General features: G+C 35.6%; 1 protein-coding gene across 8 annotated transcripts in view; it reads left to right on the forward strand.

The window, feature by feature from the left end:
* Window positions 1-14,306, forward strand: part of LOC150095411 (spermatogenesis-associated protein 6) — a 523,112-nt gene that overhangs the window by 235,416 nt on the left and 273,390 nt on the right. For all 8 annotated transcript variants that reach the window (XM_090410322.1, XM_090410323.1, XM_090410320.1 and 5 more), the window contains one exon: window positions 9,380-9,558. In XM_090410322.1, the coding sequence (XP_090266448.1) occupies window positions 9,380-9,558 (179 nt within the window). The remainder of the gene's footprint in view (window positions 1-9,379; window positions 9,559-14,306) is intronic.

Below are 14,306 nucleotides of genomic sequence, written 5' to 3' on the forward strand. Positions count from 1 at the left end.
GTACGAAATATCTGTACTTCCATTTCATTAAGGTTAATTGCTGTGGTTATCATGTAATTTATTATTTATAATCATGCCACAGATACTTTAAAGATTATCTATAGTTTGTTGATGTTTACTGGGCTAAGGATGATGCTGAGAGATGGTTGGCTTAGTGATCACATTTTCATATCAACTATCCCTATAATTAGGATAACAATGATTGCATGTTTTTCTAGAAATCCCCTATATCTGCTCTACAGATACTTCCATAATCACTGTTCCACTAAAACTGCAACCATCATTCCACCACTTTCAGCTGGGTTCATTAAAACAATACCTGCTTAGCATATCTTTTCAACACAACTGCAAACATTGAACTTGCTTCCTCTTCCTTCCTTCCTTCCTGTCCTCTGGAACAGCTTTCCTTATGAAGTATTCCCATACAACTACAACTACAACTTACAACTCTTCAAGAAATTCATAATAGAGGATAAGAAGTCATACTTCAGAATGCTTACCTTCATACTCAAGAACTATTCCACATATTGTCTACTTGTCTACAATCTTACTTTTAGTCAGATCAGCAGACTGAATAAACTCCTAGTTGAAATCATTAGTTGGGATGCCCAATTCCAGAAGAAGCTGAAGACTTTTCATAAGTCTTCAGCTTCATCTATACATAACATAGATTATATGCCCTCCTCATAATTCACGAACAAGACATCTGTTAAAACCTGTAATAGATTATATTAGATGTTCTAGCTAACAAACATGATGAACAACTATCCATCTTGCTGTCAAGCCATTTTAGGCACCTTTTCTTATATCAAAAAACATATTGGAATATAAAAGCAAAATTTATAAAATTTGTTTTGTATTTGTTTGAATGCTATTAGTTTGGATGTTTCTTTGTTATATCATAACAAACCTCCAAAGAGTCACCAGACTTATTTAACCATAAACATTCACACTCCTATCATTTGCAATGCATTCCACACACCCAACTCCATTTTAAAGATGAAATGTTGCAACTCGATTTTTTTGCTGTTACATCACCTGAGTAAATGATTTTGTGATCATTACTCCAAAAGTCTTCGGTTCAACTTCATCTCTTCTCACTAATTCCTAGTGTGCCTATTTTTAATCTTTCAATTTCTCTCTTTAGATTTTCTGTCTTTCTAATTTGTAGGAAGGTTCTCACATTCCATGTCCCAATTGAGTGTACAAGGATTTTGTTGGTTTACCAACAAAATCCTTGTACTGGGAAGCCTTGTTTTTTCCTCTGCCATGCACAAATATTAAATCATTTTGCAATTTATTATCTCTTAGAACTTTCACCCATACTGCTACCTTACTAAGTAAAAATAGAACAAAGTAGTTTCCCATTGCCTTCCTTGTCCAGCAATAACCTTCTAAAGATGTTCAGTGTGTTAGTCATTTCATATTCTTCATGATTGTCTGCCTACCACGATAATCTTCACAATGGTGTTACATATGGTGATCTTCTGATGATCTGGATGAATGTTGTTGCTATGCCAACATACAGTTGGTTGTAACTTATTTAATGGTAGCTACAGCTTGCCATGTCCGGTGGTATGGATATCTCTATAAAAAGTCACATATTTCCAATGACAGGGATATTTTACCATTTCCTGTTGGTAGATGCCATCCCATTGCCTACAACTGCTTATTTACAGGTTTCCCTGTTTAATCACAACTAACCACTGCATCCAGAGTCATTCCCCCTATCCTCAACCTGAGGATGCACTTGGCAGAATTTGACCCATCATGTCCCAAGGAAGAATTGATGCACATTAAATATTATATTATTTTTATTATCACAGTCTCTATGGAGTCAGCAGACTCATCGTGGAATGTTCATTCAACTGACAATATATTTATCATACTGAATCTTGAGATCCTTAACACTCCCTACATTAGCAACATATTTTGGTAACACATTCAATTCACCCACAATTCTCCATGTAAAAAATCTACTCCTTACATCCTCCTTCACCACACTCTTACATAACTTCCAGGGATCGCTTCTGGTTCTTCCACTCTTGCATTCTACTTTTTTTATAATCCCTTCTGGATTAATCCAATAAAATTATTATTATTCAGGCCTCCATGGAGTCAAAAGACTCATCGTGGGAGGTCCTTCCTAAGAACATAAAGTCTGTCAAGACTCATCTAGGGGAGGTCCCCACCTAAGAAACACAAAGTCTATCATACCACTCCTTAAACTCATTGACTGTTCTCGCTCTCACCTCTCCATCAGGCAATGCATTGCACGGTTCAACCACCCTCCATGCAAAGAAACCACTCCTCACCCTCTTGCTCACAGTTTCCTTTCATAACTTCCAGGTATGGCCTCTTGTCATCCAAGATGACAAGAGGCCATACCTGGTTGTTATGACAAGAGGACAAGAGGCCATACCTTGGTTGAACAGAGGCCAAGAGGCCTCTGTTCAACCAAGCGAAAGAACTCCCCAGTGTCAACCCTGTAACCACCTCTCAACAATTTAAAAGTCTCAATCATATCACCTCTCCTTCTTCTAATCATCAAACTCTGCTGTCCACATGCCCTCAGCCTATCTTCATAACTATCATTGTACAGTCCTGAAACCATCTTTGTTATCCGCCTTTGTACAATTTCCACAATTAATTTATCCCCTTCAAATCCTGGGGACCAAATCTGAAAACAATAGTCCAAGTGGAGTCTGATCTGGGTCTTATACAATGGAATGATAACCATTTTATCTGTGCAGGTCAGTGTCCTTCTCATTATTGCAGCAATCCTCTGTGTTACCTTCACCACCTTTGCAATATGTCCCCTAAATTTCAGGTTTCTATCAATCATCAACCGCAAATCTCTTGTCTCCCCTACTTCCTCCAGTATACTCCTCCCATAGAGTATGCAGTGTCCCATTGATGTTTCTCAAACCTCAAGACCTTACATTTTTCTGCATTAAACTGAAACCCAAATTCATTTGCCCATCTATCTAGCTTATTCAAATCCTCTTGCAGGGCTACCACATCTGCACTATTACTAATAATCTTTCCCAGCTTTGCATCATCTGCAAACAATTGAATATCCCCTTGCAATCCACTGGCAATGTCATTGATATAAAGGTTAAACAATATAGGTCCTAGTACTGAGCCCTGTGGGACCCCACTTGTAACCCTTTGCCTCCTTGAAACTGCTCCACCATACACAACTCTCTGATACCTATCAGACTGCCAATCCTGAATCCAGTTGACCAATCTGACATCCAGACTCATTTGCTGCAATTTAAATATCAGCTTATCATGTGGCACCCTGTCAAATGCCTTTGCTAAGTCTAAGAAAATTGCAGTATATGCCTTTCCCTCATCTAATGTTCTTGTAACTTTATTATAAAAGGCTAGCATATTGCTAAAACAAGAGCGCCCTTTCACAAATCTATGTTGACTCTCACAGATAACATTACCCTCATCTGCCCAATGCTGTATATGGTCCCTCACTACTTTCTCCAAGATCTTAACAACTACTGATGACACACAAACTGGCCTATAATTAGACACTTCCAGTCTGTTACTACCCTTATGCAATGGCACTATCTTACCTTCCTTCCATTCCCTGGGTACCTTTCCCTCAGCCAGACTTTCATTGAAAAGCCAGGTTAAAGGCACTGTCAGTTCCCTAGCACATTCTCTCAAAACTCGTGGTGAAATACCATCCAATCCCAAAGCTTTACTGACATCCAGAGTACTCAGTATCTGAAACACACTCTCCTCCTGTACCTCTAAACCTCGAACCAGCCCTATCCCTCTAGCATTAAAACTGACATCTCTAGGATGAAATACTCCAATAAAGTGTTCATTGAACAATTCCACTATGTCCTCTGCATCAGTCACTCTATTCCCATTTTTATCCCACAATATCAATATTCTTCCACAGTCATTTCTTTTCTCCTCTTACTGGCCACATAGCTAAAAAATTTCCTAGGATTTTCTTTGAATCTTAGGGGCCAATCTACTCTCATGTTCCAGTTTCGCTTTCCTTACCACACTAGTCACTCTTCTGGCCTGTGTCTTATATTCTTCATGCATCTTCTCTTCACCTGGCTCCTTATATCTCTTCCATAGCCTCTTTTTCGCATGCAATTCCTGTTTAATATTGTTTGTAATCCACTTTACTCCAAATTGTGTCCTCTTCTTCACTCGTGGTATACAACTTACCATTGCTGCTAACAAATATTCTTTCACAATTTCCCACATACTAATGATATCCCGGCCTTCCAATTCCTCCCCTCCATGAAACTTCCCGAAGTTGACGTCTAAGACTATTATAATCACCTGCTTTATAATTCCACATAAGTTCCCGTCTCTTTGATACTCCTGCATGTCTATTCATTTTCCAAGTCAAAACCATATGGTCAAATCCCGTCACTAACATAAACATCTCTATCATATCACCTGTTTTCCTCCTATCCACCAAACTCTGCAATCTACATTCCTTAAACCTCTTTTCATAGCCAGCTTTCTAGAGCCCTGAGTCTTGATCACTCATCTCTGGACTCTCTCCAATATTTCCACATCACAATGAAAACCAGGTAGCCAAATCTGATCATAATAGTCCAAATGGGGTCTGACCAGTGCTTTATACATTGGCACAACCACTTCCTCCCTACATGGTACTCTAATTCTTATCATAGCAGCAATTAGATGTGTAGTCTTTGCGATGCTTGCAGTATGACCTCTAAATGCCCATCTAATGTCAGTCATTACTCCCAAATCTCGAATCTCATCCACTCCCTATAGTACAGTGCCATCAATGTAGTAGAAGTTATATTTCTGCACTTCAAAATGCAAGACGTTGCACTTATTAATATTAAAACTACAACCCTACTCATTTGTCCAAATCAGAAGTCTATTCAATTCTTCCTGAAGGGAATTAACATCAGCAGCGCTACTTATAATTTCCCCAAACTTTACATCATCCACAGACATCTAAAGATTCCCAGTCAATCCACATGATATATCTTTTACAAACAAATTAAACAGCAGATGCCAAGAACAGAACCTTGGATTGCACCACTTTTTTGTTACCCTCCTTTTTTGAAACACTGCTCCATCATATACAATTTGCTGGTATCATTCAGAGAACTAATCTCCAATCTATCTAACCAATATACTATCCATTCCCATCCTCTGCGACCTGTACACCAACTTATCATGTGGGAAACTATCAAATGCTTTTTCAAAGTTCAAGAATAATTAGAAGAAACGCACGTATAAACCACAGTGAAAATTATTTAATTGTAAATATTTCATCCTAAGTATCTTAGGACATCATCAGTACAGTATTTAAACAAAAATTAGGAATAACATACAGTTAGGGCGCATGATTACAATAGAACCTCATGAAAACGTGCATAACGTGCTAAAGTAGTACAAAAAAAAAAAAAAAACGTTAATTATTTAACACAGTTTTGTATGATAATTTCCCATACTTTAGGAATAGTAAGAACGTCGTTGCGGTTTAGGTTTGGTTTGTGTAGTAGGGCTTCAGAACTTTCTTTGTATAAACGTTCATGTTTAAATAAAGATCTATGTAAAAGTTTAGCCTTTTCCCAATGGATCCTATGGTTTGGATTTTCAATTCCGTGTTGAGAGAGGCCAGATTTCTGCGGTTTAAGAAGACAAATGTGGTCTTGATGTTCCGAGATGCGTTTCTGAACAGACTTACCTGTCTGTCCAAAGTAAGATAATTTGCATGAGCATGGAATCTCATAAACACCAGGTAACATCAAGGGTGAGAATTTGTCCGTAGGAGAAGGTAATAAGTTGTAAATTTGGTTGATAGGTTTGTAAGTAGTGGCAAAATTGTATTTCTTCATAATTTTAGAAAGACGTTCTGAGATGCCTTTAACGTAAGGTATGGGAATCCTATGCACTTCTTCCTGTCTGGTTTGATGTATGCAGAAGTGACTGATGATTTTTTGAGTTGTTTTGGGATTATATCCATTTAGGATGGCTGTATTTTTGATAACTTCTAATTCCTGGTTTAAAGATTCTTCAGAGGAGCAGAATTTGTGTGCTCTGGAAACTAGAGATTTAATAATGCCAGCTTTCTGAGATAGATGATGAGCAGAAGAATTGTGAATGTAGCGACCTGAGAATGTAGGCTTGCGAAAGACGGAAGTGGCGATGGAACCGTCTTCTTTTCTTTTGATGTGTAAATCCAAAAAAGAGATACCCTCTGGAGATTCTTTTTCTAACGTAAAGTTGATGCAATGATGAAGAAGGTTAATTTTATCTAGAAACAGTTGTAATTCAGGTTCGGGATGGTTCCATACTGCAAATACGTCATCGACATATCTTAGCCAAATTTTTGGTTTGGGTTCAAAAGTGAATATTTTTTCCTCAAGGTGTTCTAGAAACAAATTTGCTAGATTTGGTGATAAAGGAGATCCCATTGCTGTTCCTTCCTCTTGCTTGTAAATTTGACCTTTCCAGGTGAAGTAACCTGATGCAATAACAAACTTGAACAATTCAACTATATCAGACGGAAATTTTTGAGTTAGTAATTCTATTGTTTCTTTATGGGGAATGTTAGTGAAGAGGGAGACAATGTCGAAGCTGATTAACAAGTCAGTTTTTGATAGTTGAATGTCTTTAATTTTTGTTTGAAACTCAGTAGAATTTTTGATTGAAGAGACTGAGTGGCCTATGTGAGGGCGGAGAAGGTTAGATAAGAATCTTGATAACGTGTACGTTGGACAGCCGATACAGTCTACGACAGGTCTAAGTGGAACATTAGTTTTGTGTAGCTTAGGTAAGCCATAAATTCTAGGAGGTCTTGCATGGTATGTCTTAAGTTTTTTGATTGTTTCTTCATCTAAGGAGGAAGCTTCATTAAGTAGCTTATTTAATTTCCTAGTTGACGATTCGTAGGATAAAAATCCAATTTGGAGTAAGTATTACGATCTCGAAGAAGTAAATTAATTTTTCGGTCATATGAATTGGTATCAAGAACCACAGTGGTATTTCCTTTATCAGCTCTAGTAATGATTAAATTTTTGTTACGTTTTAAAGAAATAATAGCTTTCAATTCCGACGGTGGGATATTTAATTCTGAAGGTTTGGCATTGTAGATCACTTTAGCTACTTCGAAACGAAGTTTGTTGGCTTCAATACTGGAGAGATGCTTGATGTTTCTTTCTATATTATGTATAAAGTCTAAATATGGGAAACACTTTGGTGAAGTCGCAAATTTATGGCCTCTTGCTAGAACATTTAATTCATCTTTTGTTAGTTGACGGTTAGATGAATTGACTACCCATTTTTCCGTTGGTAATTTGTTAGTGATCTTTTTTGATCGATTTAATAGATTAAGGTATTTAATATGTAGAGCACTATTGCTTTTATCAAAAGCTTTTTTTCCCGAATTCTTTGAGACAATTATAATTAATTGTAGCAATTCTTGATTTAACGTATTTGACAAATCTGTTTCTAGTTCTGTAATATTTAAAATGTTTGTTGCTAGTTCATGCTTAGACACTCGTAACTGATTGAGTAGTAAGGAATGACTTGCTTTTTGATAGATTTTATGGGCGCCTGGAGATTTGATGGTTTCTTTCAGCTTAGCAAAGGTTGGAATAAGATTATCACGTCTGCACTTTTTTAAAAAAGATATTCTAGCTCGTAGCTTACCCTGTTTTAGTTGCAGTTTTCCTAGTAAGTTTGTCTTCTGCGCTGTCATTTCCCCGTGAAGGAATAAAAAGAAATATTTACAATTAAATAATTTTCACTGTGGTTTATACGTGTGTTTCTTCTAATTATGAACACACCACAGGTTTCGTTATTTAAAAAAGTTCAAGAATATCACTGTATATGATTCTCCCTTATCTAACACAATTGTTATCTTATCATAAAATGCAAGTATTACTAAAGCAAGACCTACCCTTTACAAATCCATGCTGACCATTATAATGAATCCCACGTCAGTCACTTCTGTTCCTAACCAGTCTTTTCAATGCTTTGACTACAACTGCAGTTATACAGATGGGTCTATAATTGGAAACTTCTGTCCTAGTACCATGCTATTTTACCTTCTTTTCACTCCTTAGGTACTTTACCCACTGAATGATTCTTGTGAAATAACTAGGCCAAGAGCATAACTAACTGTTCTGCACATCCCTTAAAAATACATGGTGATATGTTATCTATTCCCACAGCATTATTAACATCTAACCCAATCAACACCTGATACATCTCTGATTCTTTCACTTTTAATTCTCATAATATTTGCCTTCCTTCTACATATTGCACAGCATCATTTACACCAGTATGATATATGTTGATAAAGTGGTCATTCAATATCCATTTCTTTATCTCTTTACCTCATCTCTTTATTCTACAAACACTATAGGCTATGTTTGTCTGATGGTTTCACTGATACTTTCAAGACCAAGCAAGATCCCAAACAAATACTGCCTCCTTTTTCAACCACTCAAGAAGTCTCAATACACAAGTCAAAATTTTTATTATTAGAATTTTTTGTTTTTTGTATGGAATGCATTACAGTATTAGTATTTATTGATATGAACAATATGCATTGAAGTTAAGGAAAAAAAAAAAAGAAAAAAGTTATCCCTCAGTCATTCTTTGTTTTGTAATTTGAGAAATTACAAATTGAGAAATTGAGAAATTTTTCGGATCATCTGAGTCACTTGTTCAGTTTGTGCAATTCACTGATCTAGATTTAGATTATTCACAAAACATAGAGCATTTAAATTCTAATATGTACATTATATGTATATATGTACATATATTTACAATTTAACTGGTTTTTCCTATGCTTATGAATTTTTAGATGGATTTGCAGGAAATAAGTTAATTCCTGTTACTAATTTTTATTTATGTGAATCCCACCAACTTAAGGCTGTTAGGTTGTGGTATGTTAGTATTAGTATTGTGGTGGACTAAGGATTAGATGATCTGGAGACCCTTCTATAGAGATTAAATGTACTTTTTTCAAGCTACTCCAATAAGCAGAGGGATGTCTCCCACTGAGCAATAAATTCATCTGTCACCCGAAAACATTTACATAATATCCATGTTGGGGTTTGATCCCACAATCTGTGTTAGATAGTGGATATGCTATCTAACTGTAAAATTACTGTAAAAATTATACTTTCTTATAATTTACATTTATACATATATAATTTCTTATAATTTATTTATGCACAAAACTCATTTTGTGCATAAATAAATTATATAGCGTGAATTGCTAGACAGTTTTCAGAGAATTCATACACAGCAGATATGATTTTCAAAGTTTTAAAATTTCATTTGAATGGTTTCTCAATAACTTAAGAATAGAATGTGAATCTAAAATATTTTTCAGGGGATGAAGTTTACATTGAACTAATTCAGTTATCAGTAGGACACCATACATGGATTGAAACAATCCTAGCTACATATTTGAGTAATGCCAGAGAATTTCTTTTTCCTCATCCAATATCAAGACCACCATATTGTGACAGTGATCGTGAGCTACTGATGGAAAAAGCTCATGATTTTCCAGTAAGTATAATTATTTCACCTTGTTACTATTCGTTTTGAAGGAAATGCTCAAAAAAAGTTTAGGTTGGTGATTAATTAAAAATTTTATTATTATTACTTGACACCTCCGGGAGTGCAAGGACTCATCGAGGGAGGGCACCTTCCTCTAAGGAGAATGCTGCTGCATTCTCCTTAAAAAGGAATATCAAGGGAATGAGAGTAGTGGGAAGGGAGGAGGGAGTCACTACTGGTGAGTGAGCAGAAGGTATATGTGAAAGTGGATAAACTTGATGTCAACTACGCTATAGGATTGGATGGTTTATCACCATGTGTCTTTAGGGAACGTTCCATGGAGTTAACATAACATAACTTCTTAACATAAGTCTTAGACTGAGCCAAGTTCCAAAGGAATGGAAAGAGGACAAAATTGTTCTACTTCATTAAGGGGGTTATCTAAGGCTTCATATTACAGGACCATCTGTTTGTCTGGAGTTGCGGTCACAGTGTTAGCGATGAGGGCCAAGATTCAGAATTGAGTTGACAACAGCAGCATTCTCTTTCTTTCTTTCTCTCTGATGGACATCATGGGTTTGCTGAAAGATCTTGTTTTAGCAATCTACTTACTTATTATAACAAGGTGACGTAATGCATGGAACAAGAAGGATGTTAAATGGGCATCAAGTGAAAAAGAAACTTTGCCTTGATTACACTACTGACAAACTTATCTTATTTATCAAAACATATTCTACAGTGAAATGATTATTTATTAACATTAGATATTTTGTTTTACATATCAAAAGATCACCAGTGTGAGTTAAAGTACAGTAATAGAAATTTGAATACAAAAGAATAGAGAAATGCTTTGCATTACAATACAGGATATTTCAATAGTTACTGCATATTTTGGTAAAACAGTGTGATTTTCAAATAAGTTTAATTATGACAAGTATATTTATTCTTTTTTACACAAAGCATAAGTATTTGTAATGTGTTACAGATATTTTTATAATTTTCGTTAATTTTTAAATGTTTTCTTTTTGGAAACATTTAAAAATTTATGATGAATATTCAAGAGCAAATTTTTGTTTTAATGTCTGGCATCAAATGAATGAAGTGCTGTGAAATTAGACAAAGCTTTTCGAGGAGATTTTGTAGACCCAGTCCTACAGACAATCCAATTATAGTCCTGGTGAATAAGATTATTCACCAAACTGGGTCTGTGCCTGACAAGGAGGAAGCACCCATTGTGATATTCCTGGACGTTTCAAGCATAATGACATGGTGCTCCATCCTGCTGAAATACTTATCATCAAAAAGTTGTGGTTCAAGAAACTGCTGAAACATATCAAGGTACACAATTCCTGTGACTGTTGATTCTGCAGAAAATAAGTGGCTATAAATTTTAGATTTCATCATCAATGCTTTTCAATGAACATATTCAGTGCTTCCACATACAGTTCTGGAATGTCCACTTCTCTCCTCGCACCCACAGATCCATTTTTTTTTAAAATTTATTCACCAGTGCAGTAATTGCATTGTCTGTCGTGAGTTATGGGAGTCTGAAAAGAAAACATTAAAAAAATTAATGAAAATTATAAAAACATCTCTAATAATACAAATACTTATCTTTTGTGCAAAAAAGAATAATATACTCATTGTAATGAAATTTATTTGAAAATCACACTGTTTCACCAAAATATGCATGCACACACACACACACACACACACACACACACACACACACACACACACACACACACACACACACACACACACACACACACACACACACAGAATCACCTGCTGTAACCGTGTTTTTTTGTTAATTAAATTTGAATGCCTATTTAAAAAGTGATAATAACACAATAATTGTCACAAATAATGAAGAAGGTAATATAACATTTTTATTTTTGATTAATATTTGGTTAATTTTTAGTATAAGATGTGAGATAGGAAATGACAACAAACTTGACAAATATTTCAAAATGGAATGGACAGTGATATTTTCACTGGAAAAACAAATACCAGTATCAAAATTTAGTTCAACTACACAGTTTTACTAACATTCAAAGCTAAAAATTCACATGTTGCTGTTTAGTACTTTGTGGGTCTTTCTCTTGCCTTTATTACAGCTTGGCATCAATGGGATATTGATGAAATCAATTTCCTTGCATCTGTCAATTCATGGTGTCATGCCCTTATAATGGAGGCTTAGTGCTCTGAAAGTGTTTTCGGCTTCTTCTTGCATATTTCAGTCTCCATTTGGTACCACAAATTCTCAGTGGAGTTGAGATCTGGATTTTTTCCTGACCACGGTTGTCGCTGAATCGAGTGTTCATTGAGTCCTTATTAACCTGCAACAAAAACTAATGCTTTTTTAAGTACTAAACTCAATTCTTATGGTACATTTTAGAGTTATAATAGCATTACTTACACTTTTTTCCTTATGACAAGGGGCATAGTCATCCTGAAAGATGCAGTTTGTCGCTAGAGTGTAACGACGAACTGCAGAGGTCTATCAGAGATTACTTATTAAATAAGTGATCCTTCACTTTCGACAGCAGACGTACCACAGTAGATTGACTATAGGACACCCTTTTAGCTATTTCACGAGAGGAATAGCCTTCTCTATTCAAAGCTTGAATCACACTTTTACTGTGAGGTGTTATAGGTGAGGCACATAACTAGCCATAGTTACGTGCATTTAAAATTCTGACAAAATAGCAGCAACTTTGTATTATACAGAAACCCTGGGGATGATAGATGGTGTGCAATACAATGAAATATCTAATGATAAACCAATGAAAATGACCACTTAACTACTAAAAACTATATTTATGTAAGGTGATGCGTTTTCTGTGAACATGAGTGTGTGTGTATGGCTGTATAAATTTACCCAAAATCTGGGAAACAGTCATTTTAAGATCTAATTAATATTTGTTTTCTCTCTTTTTCAACATAAATGATGCCTAATTAGGACTTTAGTTTCTTGTGTTGTCCATTACAATTTTTTTAAACTAGTCCCACTGTTATACCAAATTGTTGTTGTTTCACATACTGTGGCAAACTGTTTTTGTGCTCAGATGATGCTGGATATAATACCAGTGAAATATCAACATATAACCTAATAAAATATTATTTTCTTATAATTCTGTATTGTCATCAATACCATTGAAAATAAATAACATCCAACATTATCAGATCTTATATTTCTGTCTTCTAAGGCACTTTTTAATGTATCACACTTACATCTTGGTCCTCCTCTGGTCTTTTTCTTGCCAACCTAACAGAGAACACTTGTTTTTCTAATCTTGCTTCTTCCATTCTGTTTAAGTTGCCATTACCATATGAGATTAACTCTGTTAAGACATTCCTAAATGCTAAAAATGGCATCTTCTTTCCTAATATTTCATAATAGATTTCAGAAGGACGAGGTCACCTAGTTTTCAGAAGGATGAGGAGATGTTGGAAAGGGTCCACAGGCAACTGATTAAGGTAGTTTCTAACCTCTGGAATGTTGAGTATGAGGAAAGATCGAGAAGATGCAACTTGAAGAGTCTGGCAGACAGGAGGAAGAGGGGAGATATGATAGAAACCTACAAGTTAGTAAGAGATTGTTATAGGATCAATGCTGGAGAGGTTCTACAGAAAATAGTGGGTGATCAGGGGTAAACCAGAGGTCATCCCTGGAAACTATAAAGAGGGTGTGAGTAGGGGGAGTGAGAAGCAGGTTTTTTTCAGGCAGAGTTGTGAATGATTGGAATGCCTTGCTTGAGAGTGTGGTGTCCGCAGAGAATTTGAGCATGTTTAAAGCATGGTATGATGAGCTGTGTGTGTGATAAAAGTACCTCCCAGATGAGTCTTTGACTCCATGGAGTCTTGGGTAATAATAATAATAATAATAATAACTGACTCTGGCAACTCATTCCACTCATTCATAATCTCCAAGCAAAAAATCTAGTCTCCCATCCCTGCTAACCACACCTTTATTCAGCTTCCAGGGGTGACCACTTGTTCTGGCCCCTCTAGCAAAGTGCTGAAACATTTCCCCTATTATTATTATTATTATTATTTCTATTCCTTCTATTATTCTTATTCCATATAAATTTATTCAGCTGACTTCCTATAATACCAGCTTTGCTAATTCTGTTGTCTATTTCCATATTTAATTTGCCATCTTAACTAAAAATTGTGCCTACATAGCTGAACCATTTTACTTGTTCTATAGGTTCATCATTCAGGATACAATTTATGTTTTCAATGTTTTTTTTTTTTTTTTTTTCATTCTTTGTTTTTTTACTACTGACTTTCCTACCAAATTTATTATAACAGTTATTCAATTTAGTTAGGGAATCATGCAGACTTGTACTGCATTTATTTAGAAGTATAACATCATCTGAATAAAGTAAAGAACGGCCTTGTGGCTTATTTTATTATTGATAGACTGGTTGTTCTGCACAAATTTGTGTTGAAGATCATCAGGAATATATTTCACTTAAAGAACCCAACAAATCCAGTTTAGTAAGCCACACATTATCTACAAAACCAAAGTGTTACACAAGAGTTATTTTCTTCTGGAAAGACTGTAAAAAGAAAGCTGTGAAACACATATTATTATTATTATTATTATTATTATGTGACACCTCCAGGGAGTCCAAAGACTCATCGAGGGAGGACACCTACAGCTTTCTGTCTCCACCACTCAATCCATCAACCATCATCATCATCTACATCAACGCCATCTACCGCCCACTACCACCACCACTAGT

Source organism: Typopeltis vanoorti, chromosome 20 (genome assembly GCF_054136105.1).
Source record: "Typopeltis vanoorti isolate ZY-2024b chromosome 20, IOZ_Tvanoo_1.0, whole genome shotgun sequence".
In the NCBI taxonomy this organism is placed as follows: Eukaryota; Metazoa; Arthropoda; class Arachnida; order Uropygi; family Thelyphonidae; genus Typopeltis; species Typopeltis vanoorti.